Genomic DNA, 27,218 nt, shown 5'->3' with positions numbered 1-27,218 from the left:
TCAATGTTAATCACTAGGTCAAGACATTTTTGGAATTATTACTCTTTATGATATAATGTGAATCATGAATATTGGCAAAAAATTGAAAGTATTATCCCATCTTATTAATGTTTAAGATATTCAAAACTGGAGAAAAAAAGGAACTCTTGCAAGTGGATTGACAAATATCCATAACCAAAAGAATAATATTTTTTTATACTCACATTAATACGAAGAGAAAATTATGAATGTCTACAATAATAGTCAAGAAAGGCATAACAGCCTAAGCGATGTTGAAATAAGTCAATAACTCAATAAAGGATAGTTTGAAAAAGGGAATTTAATAAACGAAAAAACGTTGGTGGTCAACGTTTTGTGTAGTATCGTAATTATTGCTAAAAAATGTTTTAGTATGTTAGACACATACTCCCTCCGTTTTATTTTATAGTTCTTGTACTTTATTTTAAGTATTTCAAAATGTTGTTCTCATTTTTCTTGTTTTCATTTTTGAACATTAATTTTTTCTCCCTCCACCTTTTCATATGAGTTTTTGACACCCTCATTTAATATTTAGGGGGCGTTTGGTTTGGAGGAAACTGGAAAGAGAAAGGGAATAGAACCTCTTGATTCCCTTTTATGTTGTTTGTTTTGGGGGTTTCTTTTCCCCCCTTTCCCCTCCTTACCCCCAAATCCCTCTAATTTGATTACCGCACCCACACCCTCAAGGTTTCACATTCCCTTTCTTTGACTCACCATATACCACCTCCTTGACCATCCAACCACCACCACCAAACCATCACAACCTAACCCAATCATTACCACCATTAACCGGCCACCACCCAACCGCCACCATCCAACCACTTCCTTGACCACCCACCTGCCGGCAACCCTAACCCAACCACCGAAACCCTAACCCAACCACCACTATCTAACAACCCTAACCCACCCGCCGAAAACCCTAACCCAACCACCACCATCTGACCACCCAACCACCGCAACCCTAACCCAACCACCAAAATCTAAAGAGATGGCGATGATGACGCGACATAGTGGAGGGGGAGCGAGAGGAGGCGACGCAGAGGAGAGGGTGGTGGGCGGCGGGAAGAGGAGGGGGAGGTGCGGCGGCAGCCGACGCTACTGGGTGGGGAGAGGGTGGCGGCGGCACTATAAGGGAGGAAGAACTGGTGGTGCTATGGTGGAAGAGTGGTAGGAGGAAGAAAAAGAATTTGTACCAACCAAACAACACTTAACATCTAAGGGTTTTGCTTTCCTTTCACTCTCTACCCCTTTCTTGATTCCATTCCCTTTACCCCATGACAACCAAACGCCCCCTTATTAACTCTCATACAACTAATCAAATTAGATCGACGACATCCAAACTACCCATTTCTATATGAGTAATAATCTATACAAAAAATATATTAAAAGGTGTGCATAACAACGTCTATGCGCCACATGGCACCCTCCTTCTGCCACTAGAATTTTGCCAAGTGTTTCTTGATCAACAATAAGTTAGGTGATCATTATTTTAAAAAATATATATGTTAAAGCTTGGACTTGAACCCATGACCTCATGTAAGGATTTTCAAAGACTCACCATCCCATGTAACATCTTTTAGTGATTATTAGTAATAATAAATTGCTACTTAATTCCAGCTATAAAGTTTATTTTTCTTATTTGATTTCTGTTTTGTAGTCATCCCCTTGCTCCATCTCCCCTTTCGAAATTCACCATGAATTGTGAGACTCCTCTACTTCGTAACTAATGGGGTAGTTTTTCAAATTATTCTTGATGCAAATCAAGTCTTAATGTTGTTGTTCGAGAATATGAATCAGGAGATGGAGTTTAAAGGTTAAAGGGTAACTCCAATAAAGAAGGTTAGCGAAATTATTAATTATAACACAAATTCCTTGATTTTGTATATAATTTATTTCAGGTGTGCTCTTATGTGCCATGTAAAACCTTTCCTCTTGCACTAGAATGTTATTGCGTATGCAATGAATCAACAATAGATTGATTATCATATGTTTTGGAAAACATATAATGATATTGTAACAGCCCGCATTTCCGAGCTGTTAGCTAATCATACTTAACATTCATAAGACTCAATTAACACTTAATAGCCTCGAATTAATTATTTATTCGCAGCGGAATAAAACCTTCAATACACGATCCTGGACCTGTGGGTTATGGGCCCACAACACATCCTCAATAACCAATAACATATTACAATAATACCTTGCTCGACTTCTAAAGCAATACAATAATTTCATCACAAATAAGGTTATATAACCCCAATACAAACTCTGAACCATTACATCTCACTATAACCTTGATACCTAAATTCTTCCTTTTACTCCATTCCGAGCTTTCCACGCACGAACCTGCAAGATCACTAACAATGAACTCTGCCCCCACCAGGACAGGTTCCAAGAACAAAATCAGAAAAACTGAGTACACACACTGTCCAACCAGAAATTCATGCTAATGGAGGGGTTCCTTACTCAAGGAGCCGACAGTCTCTAAGCTAATGGAGGTCGTCACCCCACCGTTTAAATATTTATGCTTGCAAGCCTTAACCAGGACATGTCCCATTTTTATTATCTGCTGGACTTCACCCACCCAGCGAGGGTTCGAAAGGAGATCACCCATCCTCCAAGGGTTGTTGTTCATACCGTACCTTATTTGGTATCGGCCTTTACCCACTTGTATCCATAGTTTATTTACACAAATAGTTTAAATGCACAGTTTATCAATACCACACGTGCTTCAAAGAACACATATTTATCCATGAAGAGGAAAATAATCACCACTACTATGGTGTTGCTAATCATTGCAAGACTTGGATCTTCTTTTGAAATCTTTTGTTTTACGTCAATAATCTCACATATTAGATACGTGTAAAGATATAAGAAAATAATCAATTCCTTACTGCTTGTAAAAGTCGTGTAGGCACTTAGTGTGCTCATTTAACTTTACCAAAAGAGTTGAGTTAACTTGAACATTTGGAACTTTTGTCAAAATAAATAATTACAACAAAAATACTGAACTTAAAACGAACATAACTTCATGCTCGGTACTTCGAATTAGGAATTTTCAAAACTTAACCTCAATAACCTTGGATCATGACTACACAAAGGAACAATACCCGCTCCATAACACATATTGAGCATCTCGCTCCATAAATGTTGTTTACTTCCCATAGAACAAGAACTAAATCATAATGCTTATTTCCTGAATAACACAATCTTATATCTTTCAAACTTTTACTCTTATTCTTAATTCGTATCGCATACTCAATTACAAAGTGTATCAACGACTTAAACTTCCGTCCGTAACTTAATGTAAAACAAAACAAAGTTGAAAAGTAACTAACATATCCAAAACACCTGAACCTCAATAATCTTATTATAACACAACTCGAATCTCAAATAACCTCACTTACCTCAAATATTCTTTTAAAGGAAGTAATATACATAAAACGTGTTCGAAATCAAATGCCTCTCAGCAGTTGAACCCATAACATAGCCAAAATATAAAACATGTTTCAAAAAGACTTATAAGATAACTATTATGGAGACTCAATTCTAAGCTCGTGCGATTAACCTGTAATGTTTACTTGTAGACTATAAGGTATCCTCTAACATGATTTGGCAATTTCCTTCATCATAATAGTTTCTCTTTGTATCTGAACTTTCGTCTTTAACTAATAGCATCTAAACTATATCATTCCAAAATTCTCATGATATGAATTTTCCCCTTTAAGGTTTTCTTATTCCCAATTCATGAACTTTCATTGCCGGTATATATCCTTATTACATTATCATAAATCACCTACAATTACCATAGCAAGTCAAAATATCTCACTCCATATTTCCCAATACTCCACTTGTTGTCCTTATCCTTCTCAAATTTATAGTTCACAACCATACGTCCCCATGTATTCGTACCGAAAGCTCATATTAGCCTTAACACCATACGCTTAGTATTGTCATTATATAACCTTAATTACCCTGCTCTCTATTATCTAGATTTATATTTTTTTCTTTCCCAATATCCATTTATATAATCTTACTTAATCCAATTCCACATATGACCTTCCATAACTTAAATACTGAAAGTTACACTCCTCTGTTTCATATTCTTTTAAACCACCACCCATATCTTGATCCTTTATTTCTCTAGTATGACCTTCACATTTCAGATCTTACCCCTCAGTATTTAATACTTCGTCTCAAATACTTATTTTGGTTATAACACTTCTTGGACTCACAAAGCTATCGTAACCACTCTATTAACCCTTAGATTAATGTTGAACTTCCAAAATTCACTTTCAAATAATTAGATATCTAACTTGACTTTTATACATAACATTTTATACTCTTGCCACCTTCCCACTTCCTATTTTTACTTCTCCAATTAGAAAATAAGACTCCTAAGCTCTTTTACACTCCTCATTGACATCCATAATAGAAGTTTTCCAAACTCAGTTATCACCTTCCCTCGACTTAGTCCACATAACTCAAATTTAGTGTCTGATACTTCCCAAAACCACCACTCCAGCCCTTTTTATATCGATATCACTATTACAAAACCCATTTATTTAACTCTATGTTACAACTTTGAGTGTTTCTTATTTCCTATATACATATATATACCTTCCAATATATACTTTTATAGTCGTCTGACCTTTAAGAACCATATAATTTTTTTATATCGACAACTCACCCATTAATTGACGTTGGCACTCCAAAACTTACACAATCACCCAACTCCACTTTTCAAATAATAACTAACATTCTCAAACATAATTCTTCGATCTACTAATATGTCTCACAACTACTTTGACATAACTTTTCAATATTGCAAAACTCAAACTCCTCTAATAGTCCTTGTTGCTATCCTTCTATGACATAATGTAACCTTTTAATCTGAACTTATTCTCCTTATAATAATAGTTCATACTATTCTAGTTCATAGTTTACTATATGTATATTCCGTACTCAAATAATGGTCCTCCAGAACTCATGTTATAGCGTACTCTGAAATTACAACCATAACTCCAAACCCATATCTTCCAACCTCTAATGCATGTATTTCGAAAAGGGTAATCCAACATCACAATTGATTTCTTAAGAATTCATTCACGAAACTTGAACCAGAACTACTGTTACCAAAATGTGATACCGAGATTCTCAACAACTTACAGGTATTATGCTCTTATAAAGTTTATACATTTATAACCATATATATACGAACTCTTTTCTGAAATCATAATTGAGCTTCATAACCTTATCCATTCCCCTAATATATAACTCATTGAACTCATAGAATCAAACTTATAACTATTGAAAATATAGTGAAATTCTCATTTAGAACCAAATGTACATGACTTATTCATATCACAAAACATGATTCATCAAACAAATTTATACTATTGAGTCTCAAAACAACATAACTTATAGCCAATAGAACTTAACATGCGATTTAGTTCTACCTTTGTCTTAAAACTCAAAAACATGTATTTCAGAAACCATATAGTACACAAATCATATTTTAAATACAACATAAGTTTAACTTATGAAACCATATCAAGATCAGCTTATATAGTTTATATGGTCAATCGAAATATCAATAATATATTGAAAAGTGGAAGAACATGTGTGTACCTCTTTCATTTCCCCCAAAGAATGCTCAATTCATAATAATCTTCAAGATTCCAACATTTCCAAATTCTTTATCAATCTCCAACAATCACCTCACAACAATATGAACAACAATTAACATCCTTACTACCAATTAGATAAAGAAATTAACTTTCTCATACATTCTAACCTCTCTCATGAACGACCCCCAACTCCTTATTTACAAACCATTCTACTAATCCACTTCACTATATCAATCTCTAACTCCAATTAACGTCACTCTAATTCACAGATGGAGGATACTATCAAACAACATGGCTTATTGAAATTTGATTTCATAAACCAAATTAAGAAATATAAATACAAATTATAAGCCTCAATTCAACCCATTAAATAAATAGGAAAGATTTAATCTTTAAGTTGAACAAACTTTTATCATATCTGATTTTCGTAACAAGATTAGGAGTTAAATTTATTTGACAAAACTAATTTTGCCAACTGATATTCAAATTGTTGTTTTCAAAATCTGAAATTAACGAGACTAGATTATAAACTCAACATACTCACACTTGTTCATAATTAGAAGAGATACAAATAAAGGATGATATAACTTCCAATCTTTAATCTCAACAACATCTTAGAAATCTGATTTAAATCAGTTTATAATCTAAAATGATATAGCTAAGAAGGAGTATCATACCATGCAACTCAAGAATTATCAAGAGGTAGAGAAAACAGGCAACAATAGCAGCATCAACACTGCTGTAACAGCAGTCGCACCACGCGGAACAACAGGGGCAGTCGCCGGCGAAGAGCACCGGAAACAGTAGCAGTGGCGGTGCAATTCCACCGAGCACCGACGACCGCAACAAATAATAGAGGAGAGAGAAAACAACCACCGAACGACACAAATCATACAGCAGCAGCGACGGTGCCGGAATGTTGACCGAGCACCGACGACCGCAACAATTAACGGAGGAGAGAGAAAACACGAAGGGAAAAATAGAGTGCGGCTCCGACGAGCTTCAAGAACGCCGGCGAGGAGAGGCACAATTCCGGCGAGGCAGAAAGCAAGGGACGAGAGAGATTAAGGATGTGGGGTTTTCAATTTTTTTTTTGTTTTTTGGGGTTTTGAGAGACAGAGAACACGAGAGAGAGAGAGAGAGTTTAAAGGGTTTGAGTTTCATTTCTTTGATGGAGAAGCATGAGGGTTTGACACATAACAAGTATGTGGCATTTCCCACATATGCCACCTAAAAGTAATTTCTTTTCTTTCCTTTAAAAGAGAATCTGAAATTTAATTATCAATCTCCAAAACATTTTTACTCCCAAAAATTTCCACAACACAATTTAGAATATAATAATCAAATTCTCAAATGATCTCTTATTGATATAAAGTTTAGTTAAATTAATAAACACAATTTACTTAATTTAAAACATGCTTAAAAATACGGGCTGTTACAGATATCTTCAATCGACCCCATGGCCTATTAATAAGTACTAAGATACATTTACCGCTACACTAAATGATATATGGTGTAATTATTTTAAAATTAACTTATTAATAAATGAAAAATATAAGTATCCGGGAAATGGTCCGGGCCTAAAAACTAGTGTTAAGAAAAACTATGACAATAATGACATAGAAAATTCTATATTTGCAATAATCTCACTGAAATGCTACAAATTATATCGCCGTGCTTTATGAGCTTTGCGTTCTTCTTAAATTCAACCCCTCAAAAAGTATTATGTTATTCACAAATAAAATTACTTACAAGTTTAACAATTGATCTGGTGAGAGATCGCCTATTTTTAATTTAAAATTAGGCTCGGGCTAAACCTTATATTAAGAAAAGAACATGCCACCTTTCTTAAATATTGTGACCAATTTAATCTATTTATGGAGTAACTTAATTTATTTCATAACCAATTAATCTATTCAGTAATGATATTCTTTAACCCATTTAGTGACTAGTTTAATCCATTTAGTGACTAGTTTAATCCATTCTCTAAGACTAACGAGTTATTTTTTGAAATTGTTTGTTGTAGTTCGAGAATCAAGAAAACAAAAGAAGGAGAAGAGAAGGGATGAGTAGAATAGTGGTGGGTTAGAGTGAAATGGAATGTGCTTGTTAGGGAAATTCAATATTGAATTCGTCTAATTTTATGTTAAAATTAGACCGCCTATTCTAATAATTTGTGCAAGTCCAATTACACATTTTGAATATGAATAGGAAGTTTGTTAGAAAATCTAATATAATACTTTATCTTTAAACAATATATTTGTCTTTATAAAAATTGCTTCAGTTGTACATGTAGACATATCACCCGTTCAAAAGAAAATAGATGTAGACATACCACTTATCCACAAAATTCAGTTTGTAGTTCATTTGATGAACTTCATTTTGGTACCTTCAAATCTTCAATGACTAGCCTCAATTTATAATTTTTTATGTCGCTATTGTTTATCTTCATAAACAACATCCATATGTGCTTATGAACTTCTTACTTATCCGAAAATTCAATTTAAAAATCATTTTATGAGTTATAATTTGTATGTTGATTGGTAAATCTTAAAGTAGGAGCACAATATCTGGACATTATATAATTTCCCTTTAATCGACTGCTCATCACTTTAAAACCCCTTTGATATTTTGTATAAAGAAGTTATTTTGATATATGTTCTTCTCTTGAAATAAAATCTCAAACTATCCCAGTGTACATTAGAAGGCTAATTGTGTCAAGAGACCAACTCAACCAAAAGTTTAAGCTGATGGTTGAGACCCAGGAATAGATTTATACTCTATCATGCCCCCTCACGCAAGAGCCCTTTGGGCTTGAAGTGTGGATGCAACACAGGTCTCCCGTGACCTTTTTGTCACGCTGGCTCTTGATACCATGTCAAGGGACCAACTCAACCAAAAGCTTAAGCTGATGGTTGAGACCCCAGGAATAGATTTATACTCTATCAAATTGAACTATTAATAGCTCAATTAATATATAGAAAGATTTAATCTAAACTTCTAAATGTCAATATTTCAGTACTTAGAACTTCACCAAATGAAGTTTAAACAATATAATGAACTCGAAACTAATATCCAGACATAAATAATACATCTTTACTATAATTTGAAATAGTGTAGTTCAACTTGATTTAATAATGCTTGAATTTAGATAGCATTTCTCTATGTAATATGTGGATAAGCTTGAAGTATAGTCATCAATAGAGCTGAGCATGTCATCTTTAATACGGAGATATTGAAATGACATTAGGCTTTGAAATTGTTACATAACACGATCATTGTTTTCTGTAACTTTGTAATGAAAATGACAAGAATATTTTATAAACTAGTAACTACGGAGTATTTAATTAGCCTAGCTGGAATCTGCCACTGTGCCACATAGCCCAACGATCAATATTCAATTAAACCACCTCCACCTTACTTCCACAGTCCTAAGGTGGAAGTAACCGACATAAGAATCATCTAAAAATAGCATTATAAAATCCTAAAAACTTAGTTGGACTATATCAATTACTTGGACGAGTTTATGTCTAGCCATGTTATTTTACACTGAACCGAACTAACTAGTGAAGTGAACTAAAGTAAATTGAGCTGAAATGGATTGAGTTGAATTGAATTGTGCCCACAAGAACATGACCTTAGTTTATACATTTTTTCACCATATACTCGTGATATTTTTTTTGCAACATATACTCTTTAAGCTTCGAAATCCTATGGCCTCCACTTTTCAAAAAATCCACAACATGCCCTTAATGACTAACGGATGTTAACTATGTTAGTCATTAACCCCTAATCCCCCGTATAATCCTAATTAACTCATCTAAACCTAACTCGCTCTAACCCTAACCCTTAAATACCCTAACCCTAACCACCCACCCACCACCGCTCCCCCACCACTCCCCCACCCACCACTGCAACCCTACCGCTTCCCCACCCTCATAGTCCCGCAACCCCTTCCCCCATCTCCCAGCCTAGCAACCCCCCTCCTACACATCTCAGCAGCCCCGCAGTCCTAATCATTCTATCTCCTACATTTCCTCTTAGCGTAGATCTCACTAAAAACTCGCAATTAGATTAATATTCTCCAATTTCCACTTTCATAAATATTTTCCCGTCTTTCCTTGTTTTTCTTGAACATCAATGGCGAACAATCTAGAAGAATCAAAGTTGCAGGGTTGTGGGGGAGGGGATTGCACGATTGCAGGGGAAGAGGGCTTGTGGGGTTGGGGAAAGGGGTGATGGGGGATGGTGGGCCGGTGGGGGGAAGGAGTAGGGCTGTAGAGGTGGGGGTGGGGGAAAGGCAGTGATGGTGGTTGGGTAGTTAAGTTTAGGGTATTAGTGTAGGGGTTAGGGCGTTAGGGTTGGAAGGAGTTAGGTTTAGATGAGTTAATTAGGATTAAAGGGGAAATGTGGGTTAATGACTAACAAAGTTAATGTCTATTAGTCATTAAAGGTATGCTGTGGATTTGTTTTGAAAAATGGAGGGTATACGATGAATTTCGAAACTTTAAAGGGTATGTGGTGCAAAATAAAATTGTCACGGGCATATGATGAAAAAATTCTAATTTATATGTATGTGTTATCGGTTTATTCATAATTGTTTTGAATTTATACATATTTAAATTTAGTTTATTCATATTTTATATCATTTTTTACATATTTCACATAGATTTTTTCAGTTTATACATATTTGCTACCAATTTAAGTCAAACGCTATAATTATAGAACAACAAAAGAAGTATATTGTTTAAAACACAACAGCAATAGTTGATATCATTGAAAGCCAATTTCCTAGGCATTGTCTGAAATCCTAGTGTAGTATTAATCAAGAGGCCCAAATTTATTATTGGCGAAAACTCATACATATTTTTTTAGCTTTGTCTGTTTTGGCCATATTTATTATTAATACGGTTTTTTCACCAAGTACCTCCAAGTTTTCAAAAAATTCACCTGTTACCCTCCATGTTTTCAAAATTCACTAAGTACCCCTCAGTTTTATGTAAATACACCCAAATGCCCTTAATGACTAATGACATTAACCGTTGTTAGTCATTAACTCTAATTTTCTACTTTAAATCCTAATTGACCTTTCTAACCCTAATCCTAATCCTTACCCTAACACTAGCCTTAAACCTACCCCTAACCACCCCCACCCTCCCACCACTCTTGTAGCCTCCTCCACCCCAGCCTCACCCCTCCCCTACCCCCACCCCTTGCAGCGCTCCTCCCCTACCCTCGCACCGCCGCAGCTCAAACCCAGTTCCCCCAACTTTCCCCCACTATCGCACTCCCCCTCGATTTCGAGATCTCATGTGAACTGTGAGAAAGGTCTCTGTGAGTAACCTGAACAAGCTGCTCGCAACGAGGGGTGGGGGAGGGGGTTCTGGCTCGCGATGGTGGGTAGGGGAGGGGTGGGGTTCCGGGCTCGCGACGGGGGGTAGGGGAAGGGTGGGGTTTTGGGCTCGCGTCGGGGGGTGGGGGGAGGGGTGGGGTTATGGGCTCGCGACAAGGGATGGGGCGCTGGGCTCGCGATGAAGGCTGCAGGGTTTGGTGGAGGGGATGCTAGGGTGGGGGCTGCAGGGGTGGTAGGAGTAAGGGTGTAAGTGGATTGGACTGGATTGGACTTTGCCAAATCCAAATCCAGTCCAAAGTTTTTTGGACTCGAGAAATGAGTCCAAGTCCGATCCAAATATTTTTGAATCTAGTCCAATCCACTTCGATAATTTTTTCTTGAGTCCGAATCCACTCTAGTCCAGTCAGATTATTATATCTTTTTTTCCGATTTAGATTCAATGATTCACAACGTTTTTTGAGATGCTTGAGCATTTGACATCTGATTCAATTATCAATATCACAAATTATATTAAAAGCTTAGAATAAAGTAAAATACTATGAATAAAAAGTTGAATTAGATGCTTACCTTGATCTAAGTTGAGAGAAAACAGAGAGACTGAGAATTAATCTGCGGGAGAAATAGAGAATGCGAGAGTCGAGACAGCGAGCTCGAGGTAGAAAGAAAATGAAAAGTAAGAGGAAGTGAGTAGTAAGGATTGAGGAGTGAAGTGAGATAGAATTAGTCAACTACTAGCCTACTACTACAGTACTGCTAGTATAATTTACTTATTTAATAAATGGAGCTAAGTGCAATAGTCTGGCGCCAAGTAAAATTGTCTGGCGCCAGTTGAAATATTTAGAGAGGGAAGGTTGAAAACTCCAAAAATTTTATCAATTTTTTTAAATAATTACATTATATATGTATTAAATATATATTATATATCAAAATATTTTTGGACTGGATTGGACTTATTGAACTCCAAAGGGATGAGTCCAAATCCAATCCAAAAAAATTTGGACTCGAAAATTTGTGTCCGAGTCCAGTCCGAAAATTTTTCAGTCCAGTCCAATCCGACAAGTTTCGACTGGATTGGATTGGACTCTGGACTTTTCATAGTCCGCTTACACCCCTAGGTAGGAGGGTGGGGGAGGGGGTTAGGTTTAGGTTTAGAAGTTAAGTTAGGATTAGTTAGGTTTTAGGATTTAATTAGGTTAATTAGTGTTTAATTAGATTAATTAGGATTTATTTAGGGGTTAATTGGAGGTTAAGACTAGCGGCGGTTAACACCGTTAGTCATTAAGGGTATATGAGCGTATTAGTTTGAAACTTAGGGATACCTAGTGAATTTTGAAAACATGTAGGGTATCCGGTGAATTTTTTGAAAACTCGGGATATCTGGTGTAAAAACCGTTCTTAATAATTGCTTGATTACTAATTAGTCGGTAAATCCTCTGTTTATGTAGCCTTGGTTATCCGGCCCTAAGTTCTTACCTCGACTCCCAGCTAGCACCACATATAGGAGTAGTTCGCCTATAATCAACATATTACTGTTGTGAGAAATAGAGAGAGAAGTTATGCAAATATATCAGAGAGTATTGTATTGCATTGATGTGTAAAACTGATTTCTTACACTGGTATATATAGGCAAAGTTTCTACTGTGCACAATTGCAAAATTTTCAATACGGGAGAAAATTACCTGACATGCATTAAATGCACGCAGGAAAAATGGACTTCGCACATATGTGAACAGTGGACTTCACACATGTGAACAGTGGAATTGTTCATTCCACTGTTTCTCAACACTCCCCCTTGAATGTCCACTTATAAGTCATAATAGACGTTGCCTCATTAAGAATCTTTGTTAGGAAAAATCCCGTGGGGAAAAATCCATAACTAGGGAAATAGTACAACTATTATGTATCCTTATATGCTTAAAATCAACTGCCTCATTAAAAACCTTGTCAGGAAAAACCCAGTGGGATAAAAACCTGATCGAAGGGAAAAAGAGTGCAGCGCATATAGTACTCCCCCTGAATCTAGCATATATCATGAAGATGACGCATTCCAATTTTTCGGACTAATTCTTCAAATTTCTTCGCCGGAAGGGATTTGGTGAAAAATCTGCAAGATTCTCACATGATTGGATTTGTCGAATGTTGATCGTCCCTTCCTTTTGGAGGTCATGAGTGAAGAAGAGCTTTGGTGATAAATGTTTAGTTCTGTCTCCTTTGATGTACCCTTCGCTTACTTGGGTGATGCATGCAGTATTGTCTTCGTAGATGATAGTTGGATTTGTTGTTATTGTTTCCATCCCGCATTCTTCTTGGATATTCTTGATCATTGACCTTAGCCATACACATTCCCTTCCAGCTTCATAAAGAGCAATTAATTCCGCATGATTTGATGATGTGGCCGTCAAAGTCTGCTTTGTAGATTTCCAAGATATTGCAGTACCTCCATAAGTGAATACATATCCGGATTGAGACTTAGCCTTTTGTGGTCTGAGAGGTAGCCAGCATCTGCATATCCAATGAGTGACGCATTGGTCTTGACTGATAGAATAATCCGAGATCTTGTGTTCCTCGAAGATAACGTAATAAGTGTCTGACTCCATTCCAATGTCTCTTGGTTGGTGCATTGCTGTATCTAGCTAACAAGTTTACTGAAAAAGCTATGTCAGGTCGAGTATTGTTAGCCAAGTACATTAAAGCCCAATTGCACTTAGATATGGTACTTCAGGACCAAGAATTCCTCGTTTCTTCTCGTGTCTGAATGGATCATCTTTCTCATTCAGGGAACGCACTACCATTGGAGAACTTATTGGGTGGGCTTTGTCCATGAAAAAACGTTTCAGGATTTTTTCTGTATAGTTTGATTGATGGACAAAAATCCCATTTCTTAGATGTTCCATTTGCAGGCCAAGGCAAAATTTTGTCTTCCCGAGATCTTTCATCTCAAATTCTTTCATCAAGTATTTTGCAGTCGCTTCAAGTTCTCTAGGAGTTCCGATAATGTTCAAATCATCGACATATACAGCAATGATCGCGAATCCTGATTTAGATCGCTTAATGAAAACACAGGGACTGATTTGATTATTTTTGAATCCTTCTTTCAATAGGTATTCACTAAGACGATTATACCACATTCTTCCAGATTGTTTTAACCCATAGAGTGATTTTCTCAATTTTATTGAGAACATCTCTTTGGGCATGCAATTTTCTGGTAGTTTTAGTCCTTCAGGAACTTTCATATAAATATCTGTGTCAAGTGAGCCATACAAATATGCGGTCACTACATCCATCAATCTCATTTGCAATCCTTTCGAAACTGATAAACTTACCAGAAATCTTAGTGTAGTTGCATCGACTACTGGAGAATATGTCTCATCATAATCAATCCCTGGCATTTGCGAAAAGCCTTGGGCTACTAATCTTGCCTTATATCTAGTAACCTCATTTTTCTCATTTCGTTTTCTCACGAATACCCATTTGTACCCAACTGGTTTTACACCTTTTGGTATTTGGGTTATTTGACCGAATACTTCACGTTTTTCAAGTGATCTCAATTCTGCTTGAATTGCCTCTTTCCATTTTGGCCAATCTTTTCTACGGCGACATTCATCAACTGTATTTGGCTCTACATCATTTTCATCGTATGTCATTTCAACCGCTATCGAGTAAGCAAAAATTTCATTCAAGACAACATCTTTTCGATTCCATTGTCTCTTTGTAGAAACATAATTAATTGAAGTTTCATTGTTGTCTACGCTTTCATGTTCCTTTTCTTCTGGAACACGTTTCTCTTCATTTTTGTTTTCATCATGCTCTGTTGGGAGATTTATATTAATTTCGTTCGTTGTCTCCCCTTGCCTTTTCATTTTTCTCGGTTTTAAATCTTTAGAACCGGGTGGTCTGCCACGTTTTCGACGTGCTATTGACTCATTTTCAATTGCCTTATTGTCATTAGGAATTTCAATCCGTTCCGGAGCATTCGCAGCAGGTACATGTGACTTTGTCACTTTCTTAGAATCTGTGAATGCATCTGGCAATTGGTTTGCAATACTTTGCAGATGAACAATTTTCTTGACTTCTTGTTCACATGAATTTGTTCTCGGGTCCAGAAACGACATTTGCGATGCGTTCCATGTAATTTCCGATTTTATATTTTGTGGGTCTGGTCACTTTCTCTCCCCCTAAGGATGGGAATACCGACTCATTAAAATGACAGTCGGCAAATCGAGCCGTAAATAGATCACCAGTTGTTGGCTCTAAATATTTGATAATTGATGGAGATTCAAATCCAACATATATTCCCATCCTTCTTTGTGGACCCATTTTAGTACGTTGGGGGGAGCAATAGGTACATGTACAGCGCACCCAAAAATTCTCAAATGTGAGATATTCGGTTCTCGACCAGATACTAATTGTAATGGTGAGAATTTGTGATAGGCTGTCGGCCTTAATCTTATCAATGTTGCCGCATGTAATATAGCATGACCCCAAGTAGTAGATGGCAATTTTGACCTCATTATTAATGGTCTTGCAATTAATTGTAGTCTTTTGATTAATGATTCAGCAAGACCATTTTGTGTATGTACATGAGGTACAGGGTGCTCAACAATAATCCCAATAGACATGCAATAGTCATTAAATGTTTGGGATGTAAATTCCCCAGCATTGTCTAATCTTATTTTCTTTATTGTATGATCTGGGAATTGAGTTCTTAATCGAATTATTTGAGCCAAAAGTTTTGCAAATGCAACATTTCTGCTTGACAGAAGGCTCACATGTGACCATCGAGTAGAGGCATCAATTAATACCATGAAATAACGAAATGGTCCACATGCAGGATGAATAGGCCCACAAATATCTCCTTGAATTCTTTCTAAAAACATTGGAGATTCAGTGGCAATCTTATTTATAGATGGTCTGATTATCAATTTGCCAAGTGAGCATGCAGAGCATGTTAATTCATTTGACCGAGGAATTTTGACATTCTTTATAGAGTGTCCATTTGAGTTTTCAATGATTCTATGCATCATTCCTGTGCCAGGATGGCCTAATCGGTCATGCCATAGAGTAAATGATTTTCTATTATCTAACTTCTGGTTAGATATCATATTAATTTCAATCGGACGTATATCTATGCGATATAGTCCCGAGGAAATTGCTGGCAATTTTTCATAGATGTATTTCTTGCCGTTTTTCTCTGCCGTTAGGCATATGAATTCCTCTTTGTTCACCGTCATTGTTTCCAAATGGTAACCATTCTGACGTACATCTTTGAAACTTATGAGGTTCCTTCGAGATTTACTCGAATATAATGCGTCATTAATTATCAATTTTGTCCCATTTGGAAATATAATGCAAGCTTTTCCAGAGCCTTCAATTAGCTTGGCTGTCCCAGAAATTGTACTAACATTTGCTTGGAATATTGTAAGTTTTGAAAAATACTCTTTATTTTTCAATATGGTGTGTGTTGTCCCACTGTCCAGGAGACATTGTTCTTTAGTTCCAACTTCTGATGAATTCATATCTTCATAAATAATAAATACGATGATTAGTATAAGAAAAATACGTATTTTATTAATAATAAAGGAACAAATACATGAAAGTGGATATTGAAGCAGTTGAAATAAACTAAGCACATTAATCGATTGTGATCTAAACAAACTTATTTTCAACTTCAGCATCATCCAAAAAAAATCTGAAACATCAAGGCTGGGCATGGATGTAGTGGCTTCATTAACAAAGTTTGCTTCAGCATTTTTTCCTTTGTTTTTTATTGAAGCTTGATATAGATCTACCAAATGTTTGGCAGTACGACATGTGCGGCCCCAGTGCCCAGTCATGCCACATCTATGGCAAGTATCATTTCCTTTATAGGACGTCTGCCTCTGATTTCCAGATGATTGTCCCCAATTTTTATCAGAATGTTTAAAATTATTATTTCTTGGGGAAAATCGGCCTCTTCCACGTCCACGCCCTCGGCCACGGTAATTACCACGTCCTCTCCCACGACCGTTGTAATTACCGCGTCCACCACTATGTATAGCATTTGCTTCTGGTGGATTAGAGCTTTCTATAGCATTTATCTCATGAGTGGCTGAAGACCCCGTAGGTCTAAGATTATGATTTTTCAGCAAAAGATCATTATTTTGTTCAGCCACAAGTAGTACTGAGATTAGCTCAGAGTACTTTTTGAAAGCTCTGAACCTGTATTGTTCTGCCAATATGATATTAGAGGCGTGGAAAGTGGAGAGCGTTTTGTTTATCATTTGCTCTTCTGTGATGGGATGATCACAATATCTTAACAATGATACAATTCTAAACAATGTTGAATTGTAATCACTGACCGTTTTAAAATCCTGGAACCTCAGATTGGTCCAGTCATAATGTGCCTTTGGGAGAAGCACATTTTTGTGATGCCCATATCTTTCATTTAGGTTATCCCATAGTTCTTTTGGATCATCCACAAGTAGATATTCACTTTTTAAACTTTCATGTAAATGATGTCTTAGGAGGACTAAGGCTTTTGCCTTTTCTTGTACAGTCGCAATTTTAACTGATGCGGCTGTTGTAGTTGCATCCCCTTGTTGGGTTGTCACATCTTTAATTGTATGTTCCAGTCCTTGGGCCTTTAAATTCATTTGGGCGTCCACCGTCCATTCTAAAAACTTTTGCCCAGATAGATCTAGTATGTTAAATTGTCTTTTCACTAGATCTCCCATTCTTTTGACTACAAATAGGTAAATATTTGGAATTAGTAATGATGATAAATCACATATATATATATATATATATATATATATTATATATATATATATATATATATATATATATATATTATATATATATATTATCTCCCCCTGATTTATATCATTATTATTATAGAAAAAAATACAAACAAAAAAAACTAAAAATAGCGTACAACAATAATGAAGCTAAGCAAAAAAAAACAAGAAAATACCAAAAATAGAAACAAAATACAACAAGTGAATAAACAAAAAAAACTTCCTAAAATGCACTTAAAGAAAAAAAAATTGATATTCATGTGCATTTTTCGTCATTCTTCCGGGGGAAATTTTTTTTTTTGTCTCCTATTTATGTATTAGGAGATATATCATTAATGCCATGAGGAGGAAAAAGAAACCGGCTATAAGAAATAAGTAGAGTTTTATTTTCCTAAAATCCTCTTCAAAAGAGGAAGATGAAGGTGGAGGACGGTTGTCGTCGGCATTAAACATGGTGGCCGGAAGGTTGAGGAAGAAGAAAAAAAATTTGTGGGTTTAGAGAGAAAAAAAATCGGAAGAAGATAAGGGATATGTGGTGAAAATGGGGATGGTAATCCGCTTTTATAGAGGGTTATCCCTAACTGTGCAGTTCATATACAGTTAAAAAATATACAACGCAATAAAATTCTAATATTGACAAATATATATTAGAGCATGCTAGTAAATTGGTAATATAATATATGTAACTATAAATGCAAAAAAAAGTAGAAGATTAGAGACAATAATATATAATAATGTTCTGAATGCTTGTTCCCTGCATACATACGACATTATTGCACATATAAGACATAATAATGCTATCATTTCACTAGGCCGTCCATATAGGTGGCAATAAAAAAAATTAACCTGTCCATATAGGCGGTTTAAGAGCAGATAAAATAAAATAACGTAAATAAAATGTCCTTGCCCTCCATGAAGGTGGCGTTAAAATTATTTGTTTTCTGCGTTAGTAGTATGGTGACGTTTACTACTAGTTTCTTCCTGTTCATCTCTATCTCTTTTATTACTGGGTGGAGGTTGATTTTCAGCTGGTTGTATAGGAGGGTTATTATTGGTGTTGGGAACAGGGGTTTGTGAGTTCCCCGGTATGAGTATTTGTACCGTTGTTACGGTTACTGGGTCGGGGCTGTATTACAGTTCCCCTCGCTGGGTTGGTAGTGAATGGCACATTGTTTCGCTCTATCCAAAAATAAATACCCGAGACAGAGACATTGTGTAAAACAATGCTAATCCCGTTACTTTGTTGGTCCATGTTCAGGTAGTAAAAGGGTTGGGCTTGGAGAAAAAAATTTAAACTTAAAAACAAAATGGATGTAAAAATTTTAAAGATACCTCAAAAAATTTCCGGTAGAACACTCGTGCTGATAACGTGTTGTGAGAAATAGAGAGAGAAGTTATGCAAATATATCAGAGAGTATTGTATTGCATTGATGTGTAAAACTGATTTCTTACACTGGTATATATAGGCAAAGTTTCTACAGTGCACAATTGCAAAATTTTCAATACGGGAGAAAATTACCTGACATGCATTAAATGCACGCAGGAAAAATGGACTTCGCACATATATGAACAGTGGACTTCACACATGTGAACAGTGGAATTGTTCATTCCACTGTTTCTCAACAATTACGAGTATTTTATATTTGCAATAACCGGTTCCAATATTAACGTCCTTGATGTATAGGTACTTGTATAAAGGTGAAATCAATAACAAGGAAGCTAATAATATTAACAAGTAGAACTTATTTAATTTAAAGCTTGATAATTTTACTCCAAAATATGGAGAACATGATGAAATGGATAATAATTTAAAGCTTGACCTTTACCCAATTAGATTACATTATCCGTACACGTATCATACCTGACGAATAATTTATATCCCCCATATGGACGAATTCACCTTATTTTAATTATTATTATTCAATTTACATGATGGTCGGGCGAAAAAAAATTAAAATTCGATGGAGATGAAAAAAACATAAAGATGGTCACACCTATTTTGACTTTTTTTTAAGACAAAAAAAAAACGTAACGACCAACAACCTACACTTGGCAAATTACTAGTTAGGTAGTTGTTGTCTCCCAATTTCTATTTTTTTTTTTTCAGGGAGATCATGTAGCTTTCAATATTAGATACGTACTACACGTTGACTTTAGGTACCAAAAGCATATTGTCAACACTGAAACATAAAAGAAGTTAGAAAACAAAAGAAAATAACGATAAAATAGTTGAATAGAAATAATAGAGTAGATTTCGGTGGTGCACAGTTGAGCTAGTTCAAGTTCAATGTTTGGTTTTTTATTTACGTCTTAATTAATTGATGTTCTAAAAGAATATAAAAGAAGTGAAAGTATTGGGTCAGACCGTCTGACCCAAACATTTGGTCAGACGGGCTGACCCAAGTTCATTATAGAGCAACGATATAAGATGCGTTCTGGTTCATCATCATCCCAAGTTCAAAATACTTTCTCACTACCCATTCGCACTAGAGGAATATACGATGGACGATTATTCGATAGAGGAATATCCGTATGTTTTACAACAGTTACCTTCACCCATGAATCTTTAACTCCGTAGTCTTTCATTGCCCAAATCTCACATTGATGATCAGCGTCGGATATAGTACTGAAACAAAGGCAAGAATCAAGAATGCAAAGGGAGGAATGATCATTGTAGCAGTTTGTTTCATAGGGTAATGGAATGCGCACAAACTTTTCATATCCAAAGTGGAATGATAATATACACTCTTCTTTTCTAGAGTAGATGTGAAGTGAATCCTTGAAGAAAACTGCATCATCCCAAAACAAATCATCCAGTAGTTCAGTATTACTCCTGATCAACAAATGCGAGGTTCCAAAGACCATTTGTTAGTCACTGTACTCCGACATCATCAACAAACGAAAGTACTCCTGATGAATCTGGACTAGAAAGTACCAACCTTTCTTCTTCCACTTTCCAAAAATTGTGGATGATGCCATCGCTATCAACATTGCTAACCTCGTGAAGGAGGAGAGAGAGAGGAAAGTGGAAGTGGGGAAGAGGTGAAATAGTGGAGAAAGCAGAGGTTAGTGTTTTGTTTTCTTTTCAGTTGAACTTTGTTTTCTTTCAGGGCCTGTTCTCCCCAGCTTATTTTCAGTTCAGTTCAGTTCAGCTCTAATAAGTTCAGTTCAGTTCAGTTCAGCTCCAATAAGTTCAGTTCAGATCAGTTCAGTTCAGTTGAGTTCAGCTCTATTCTTTTATAACCATTTTGTTAAATATTATTATTATGTTGGTATAATTTATTTTACTAATTACTATTATTATTATTATTATTATTTAAATATATATCATTACTATTAAGTATTATTATTATTGTTTCTATATATTTTTTTTATTGTAGCTTTACTAATTATTATTACTATTATTATTAGGAGGAACATGGTTTAGGTCAAAGCACAAATAAACCCACTTTTTTTAGCCCATAAACCAATCAAATCGCGTCAAGACGGTTTATTGTATAATTTTCGTGGTCCAACCCAATCATTATTTTTAGGAAAATTTGTCAGAAACCACCTTTTAAATTCACTTTTTTGTGGGAAACCACCTTTTAAATTTTTTTGGTTAATTAGCCACCTTTTTGGCTTTATTTTTTGTTGGAAGCCACCTATAGACGGAAAACCCACATTGACTAACAGAATCCGTCGTTGACCATCACGTGCCTTGCACGTGATGTCATAACACCATTTCCTTCTCTTTTTTTCCACGTATTTCCCTCCCAAAACCCATTCATCTCCCTCTCTCTCTCTCTTCCACCCCCATCTCTCTCATTTCCTTCATCTCATCTCTCTGCACTTGAAACTCTACATTAATCCCACTGTCTCTCTCTCTTTGAATTAAATTTTTGTCAGTCTTTTGTAGTTGACATATTGAGCAGTAAATTTGCGAGTTGGCTAGCTACTGAGCACTCTATACTCTATCCTCTGTAGGTTGGTAGTAATGGCATTCTGATTAAACACCTAAACAGGTATGCATTTACTATATTCACTTCACTCTCACTTCACTCTCACTTCACTCTCACTTCACTTTTGTACTTTGATTGAATATTTAAAAAAAAAATTCTTAATTTGGAACTGTCATGGCTACAGGGAGTGGGAAAAGTTCAGGGAAAGCAGTTGGGGGGACCAATTTCATAATTCAACAAATACCCAGGTGAGTGTACTTTGCAATTGATTAAAAAGTCATACTTTACTGCTTTCATGTTTGTTTAATTAGGGTTTCTGCATAATTTAAGTGCAATTAGGAAAATATGTGCATGAGGTTAGCTAATTTGAGCTTGTTCATGTTCAAGTTTCTTCTTAATTTACTGAATTATGTAATTAATTAAAAATTCATGGCCTTTTCAAATCATGAGTATATGTTAATTTGAGCTTGTGTACTGATTTCATGTTTATTAGTGCTGCTCAGGTTCATTATTATTGATTGTTTTTTATCAGGTTCAATGGTAGGATAAATGTGTTGTGGCCTATTTATAAAACTATGGAAAAGATCAACATTAGGTTATACCATGGTGGGGAATTTGTGACAAAAAACCAGAAGACAACCTATGAAAAAAGGGTGGACAGTGCGAAATCAGGGCTAGTTTTGAAACCTAATGTGGATGAAGTAGCTTTTTTTGAGTTTGTGTATTGGATTAAGGATGAATTAGGATATGAGGATGTGGGACAAATTTGGTTTAGGAAACGTGGATGTAGCTTATATAATGGAAGGAAAGAGTTGAAGAGTGATGCAGAAATTCCTGAGTTTTTGATGTCAAAGGAGAAAGATGGATGGTACCATCTTTATGTCACACATGGGAAGAAGGTATCTGATGGAGTAGGGGGTAAAAATGTGGATGTTAGGAGAGATAAAGGGACTATAAGTAAGGGTGAGTCAGCAAACAAAGTTGATGGAAGAGAAGAAAGGAGGGGCCCACAAAAGAAAGATTCTCAAACTTTGACCTCCACTGACCCAATTCTTATTAGTAGATCTGAGTTTTTTCACTCCCAGCCCCTAAACACTCAACCCACTGCCAATTCCCAACCCTTAAACACACACCCCACCCCTTCTTCCCAACCATTAAAGACTCAACCAACTCCATGTTCTGAGGCAAAACACCCTCACCCCAGACCATTAGAACACAAAAGAAGGGAAAAACTCCCCACATTTTCATCCAAAAAGAAAAGGGATGTGATTGAGGAACCTGGGAAACTAGCTGAGGAACCTGTGATTGAAGAACAACATGTGGACAATCCAGATGCAGGTGATGAAGGATTAGGAAATGAATCTGACCATGATGTGTTACTTAGTGATGAGGACTATGAAGACAAGAGTGATGATGATATATTTGCAGGTAATGTGGATTTAGGAATAACTGAAAGGGTGAAAGGAAGCTTAGCATTGGGCCTTAATGGAGGAGAGCATGGTGGGGAGAATGATGGGGGCAATGATGAAGAAGAAAATGGTGGTCTTGGGCTGAATAGTGATGTGGAGCTAAATGATTCTGATGATGACTTACTGAGCTTAGTTGGATCTGATGATGAGGGACCTCATTACCCCATTTTCAATCCTGATGTGGACTTCAAACACAAGGTTGAGTTATCTGTAGGCTTGAAGTTTCCATCAAACAAGATTTTTAGGAAGGCTTTAGTTCATCATGCTGTAGAGAAGGGGTATGACTTTTACAACTTGCACAACACTAACAAGAGGATCTCAGTGTACTGTGCAAAGAGGTGCAGCTGCCCTTGGTCTCATGCTAGGATTAGTAGCTGCACATGTAAAAGCAGAAAGAAGTGTAGGTTTAAGATCCATTGTAGAAAATTGAAAGGTGAAGAGACTTTCCAGATTAAAAGTGCAAGATTTGAGCATGTTTGTGGGCATCAACATGTGAATCCAAAGTGTACATCACAATACTTAGCTGAGAGGTATTTAGAAGATTTCAGAGATGATCCAAGAATGAGGATTGAGCCATTTATGAAAAGGGCTAGAAGGGAGGTTGAATGTGAGATTAGCTACTATAAAGCTTACTACGCAAAGGTGAGGGCACCGAAGATGATTTTTGGGGATGCTTCTGCTGAATACAGTAGGGTTTGGGACTATGCCCAAGCAATTAGGACTTATTACCCAGGGTCCACTGCAGTAGTTAAAGTGGAGGGCATAGATAATCCCCCCCCATTGTTCCAAAGACTTTACATTTGCTTACAGCCCTGCAAGGAGGGGTTTTTGGCTGGATGCAGGCCAATTTTAGGTGTTGATGGGGCACACCTAAGGGGTCCATATCCAGGCATCCTACTGACTGCAGTTGGTAAAGATGGAAATAATAATATATTTCCTGTTGCTTGGGCTGTGGTTGAAACAGAAAACTCTGAAACATGGACTTGGTTTTTGGATTTGCTAGTCAAGGATTTAGATTCTGTGGCAGCTTCTGTTACATGGGTTCATGAGAAGTATGATGAAACTGTCACCTACATGTCTGATAGACAAAAGGTAACACCCTTCACTTCTTGTTTATTAATTTCATGGCTTGTAGACTTATGCTAGGATTTGATGCTTTCATCTACATGTGTCACAGGGTTTGCTTGATGCCTTCAATCAAGTTGTGCCAAATGCAGAAATCAGGTTCTGCTGTAGGCATATTTGGGCAAATTTCAGGAACAAATTCCCAGGAGAAGTGTATAGAGTACACTTCTGGAAGGCAGCAAGAAGTTCAACAAAGGTATATGTTAATTACTGCAGTTGTTAGTGTGTTTATTGATGTGGATTGAACCTAAATTCATTTTGATTTGTATATATCAGCATCACTTTCAGCAGCATATGGATGAGATAAAGAAGTTGAATGTGGAGGCATACAACTATCTGCAGGCAATACCAGTTTCTAATTGGTCCAGGCATGCTTTTGGGACCTCATCTAAAAGTGGTATGCTTCTCAATAACTGTTGTGAGAGCTTCAATAATGTACTTAGAGAAGCTAGGACAAAACCAATCTTGTCTTTAATGGAGTGGATAAGGAGATATATAATGGGTAGATGTTGTGCAAAGAGGGAGGGTTTGAGAAACTTTGATGGACTTATTATGCCATCTGTTACAAAGATGATTGAGAAAGGATTGAAGCTTATTAGTGGTCTGAGAATCATGCAAGCTGATTTGCATGAGTTTGAGGTGGATGATGATGGGGACACATTTGTAGTGAACCTAGATACAAGGGAGTGTGGATGTTATAGGTGGAATCTAATGGGGATCCCTTGTACACATGCCCTTGGGTGTATAGTAAAGAGGAGGTTGGAGTATGAGAATTTTGTTCACCAAGCATACCATGTGAGCACTTATGCTGCCACATATGCCCCTTCCTTTAGAGCCATGCCAGGACAAGCTCAATGGGAGAAAACAACACACCCTGAGCCTATGCCACCACCTTATAGGCAGCTGCCTGGAAGACCAAGTAAGAAGAAAAGAGTGAAAGAACAAGGAGAAGATGAAGAGAGAAAGAGCAAGCTTGTCAAGGGGCAAAGAAATCAAACTCTTGCTCTAGGTGTGGGGTTGCTGGGCATTACAAGAACAAATGTAATAATACTGTTGTGGATCCTCCAACCAAGAAGAGGGGAGGGGCCAAGAGCCACAGCTGAACAAACAAATACTAATGCACCTCCAAAGGCATCAGCCAAAGCAGCTCCTAAGGCATCAGCCAAAGCAGCAGCTCCTAAGGCATCAGCCAAAGCAGCAGCTCCTAAGGCATCAGCTCCAGCAACAGCTTCAAAAGCATCAGCTCCAGCAGCAGCTTCAAAGGCATCAGCTCCAAAGGGGTCCAAGGTAGGAGCAAGCACTTCTAAACAGACCAAGCAAGGAGCTTCTAAGGCTGGAAATAACAAAGGTGCCACAAGTTCTAAGGGGTCACAACCAGGAGCATCCAAGGTCTTTGTTCCAAGGGTTACAAGGTCAACCATCAACATGTCACAAGCTTCAAGCTCTACAGATGCAATCTTCTCTTCTCAGTTGACTCAAGAATAGCTTGAAGCTCAATTTTTTATTGTCTGTAATGAATATTTAGCACTATCAAACTTTTGGCATGCATCAAATTAACTTCACATTTTGGTAATTTTGTGACAATTAACTTGTCATTTTGGAATGTTTCGAATTGACTACATATATTTGTGTGTAATGTGCACAATTGATTATCTATGGAAATGAGATATGTTGTCAAAGTCTCATTCTTTCATTATAATTAGCCAATAGGCTTTGAAGAGGTTACACATTGCAAGAAGTTACAATCAACCAACAACTTTGACAACAACTACACTAACAACTACAGACAACATCACAAGACCTCCTATGACTAATCCTAATCCTACATGATCAGTCTTCACAACTTGATGCTTACAGCTACTGTCACAGCCCTTTCTCTTCTCAGTCTTCTTCTTCATCCTTTCCATCTCATCAGTCAATCTCTTCTTCTCATGCTCAATCAGAGCAACCCTGCCCCTTAGTAAACTAAGATCTGTTGCAAACCTATGCTTCTCAGCAATAAGTGTGTTAATAACATCCCTTTGCCATTCCAGAGGGTCTTCATCTAACCACTCAAAAAATTGACATCCCCTGTGTCCAGTGTCATGGTTGTATAGCTTGCAAGCTATAAATTTCCTGCCAGGGTTTTCATTAGTCCATGAAGTCCTCACAGCCACTTCAAACCCACATTTGCACTTCCTTTTCTTCAACATCACAACTGCGCAATTTCAAACACAAAAAAAATTGATTTTGAACCCTAATTTCAAAACACACTAGTCAATTGTAAACCCTAATTATAAACTAGACAAAAGAACAAAATAAAAGAAACGAAAAATTACCTTAATTCGCTTGGAGGAGACTCCCTTTGCAATTCACTGAGACACAGCAGATGAGATGAAGGAAATGAGAGAGATGGGGGTGGAAGAGAGAGAGAGAGAGGGAGATGAATGGGTTTTGGGAGGGAAATACGTGGAAAAAAAGAGAAGGAAATGGTGTTATGACATCACGTGCAAGGCACGTGATGGTCAACGACGGATTCCGTTAGTCAATGTGGGTTTTCCGTCAATAGGTGGCTTCCAACAAAAAATAAAGCCAAAAAGGTGGCTAATTAACCAAAAAATTTTAAAAGGTGGTTTCCCACAAAAAAGTGAATTTAAAAGGTGGTTTCTGACAAATTTTCCTTATTTTTATTACTAAATATTTTTAAGTTATTAAATATAATTATTAAAATAGTAATATTAATTTACTTCTTAGATATTATTGTTATTATATATCATCGTCAAGTATTAATATATTAATACAAATAATATAAAATAATAATTATTAATTATCATTACTATCATTAATTATTATTATTATTATTAATTTATGATTATTAATATTATTTATTTATAACTATCATTTAAAAATATTCAAAATACTACTAT

General features: G+C 36.4%; 1 protein-coding gene and 1 long non-coding RNA gene across 2 annotated transcripts; both read right to left on the bottom strand.

Annotated features, from left to right (window-relative positions):
- Positions 1 to 2,079: 2,079 nt before the first annotated feature.
- LOC125497573 (uncharacterized) lies at positions 2,080 to 7,162 on the bottom strand. Its single transcript, XR_007274542.2, has 2 exons — positions 5,650 to 7,162; positions 2,080 to 2,388 (listed from the first exon to the last, which is right to left on the bottom strand). It is a non-coding gene; the product is annotated as an uncharacterized LOC125497573 (long non-coding RNA).
- An 18,895-nt stretch (positions 7,163 to 26,057) lies between these two features.
- On the bottom strand, positions 26,058 to 26,504 carry LOC125497896 (uncharacterized). The gene has a single exon (XM_048645609.1). The coding sequence runs from the start codon at positions 26,502 to 26,504 to the stop codon at positions 26,058 to 26,060; it is 447 nt and encodes a 148-aa protein (XP_048501566.1).
- Positions 26,505 to 27,218: the final 714 nt, after the last annotated feature.

The sequence above is a fragment of the Beta vulgaris genome, chromosome 5 (assembly GCF_026745355.1).
Source record: "Beta vulgaris subsp. vulgaris cultivar EL10 chromosome 5, EL10.2, whole genome shotgun sequence".
NCBI classification, from domain to species: domain Eukaryota; kingdom Viridiplantae; phylum Streptophyta; class Magnoliopsida; order Caryophyllales; family Amaranthaceae; genus Beta; species Beta vulgaris.
The sequence above is the reverse complement of the archived record's forward strand: the minus strand, read 5'-3'. Positions and strand labels throughout refer to the sequence as shown.

Excerpts from the sequence above, each read along its gene's own strand:
- LOC125497896 (XM_048645609.1), bottom strand. The coding sequence starts at position 26,504 with ATGTTGAAGAAAAGGAAGTGCAAATGTGGGTTTGAAGTGGCTGTGAGG.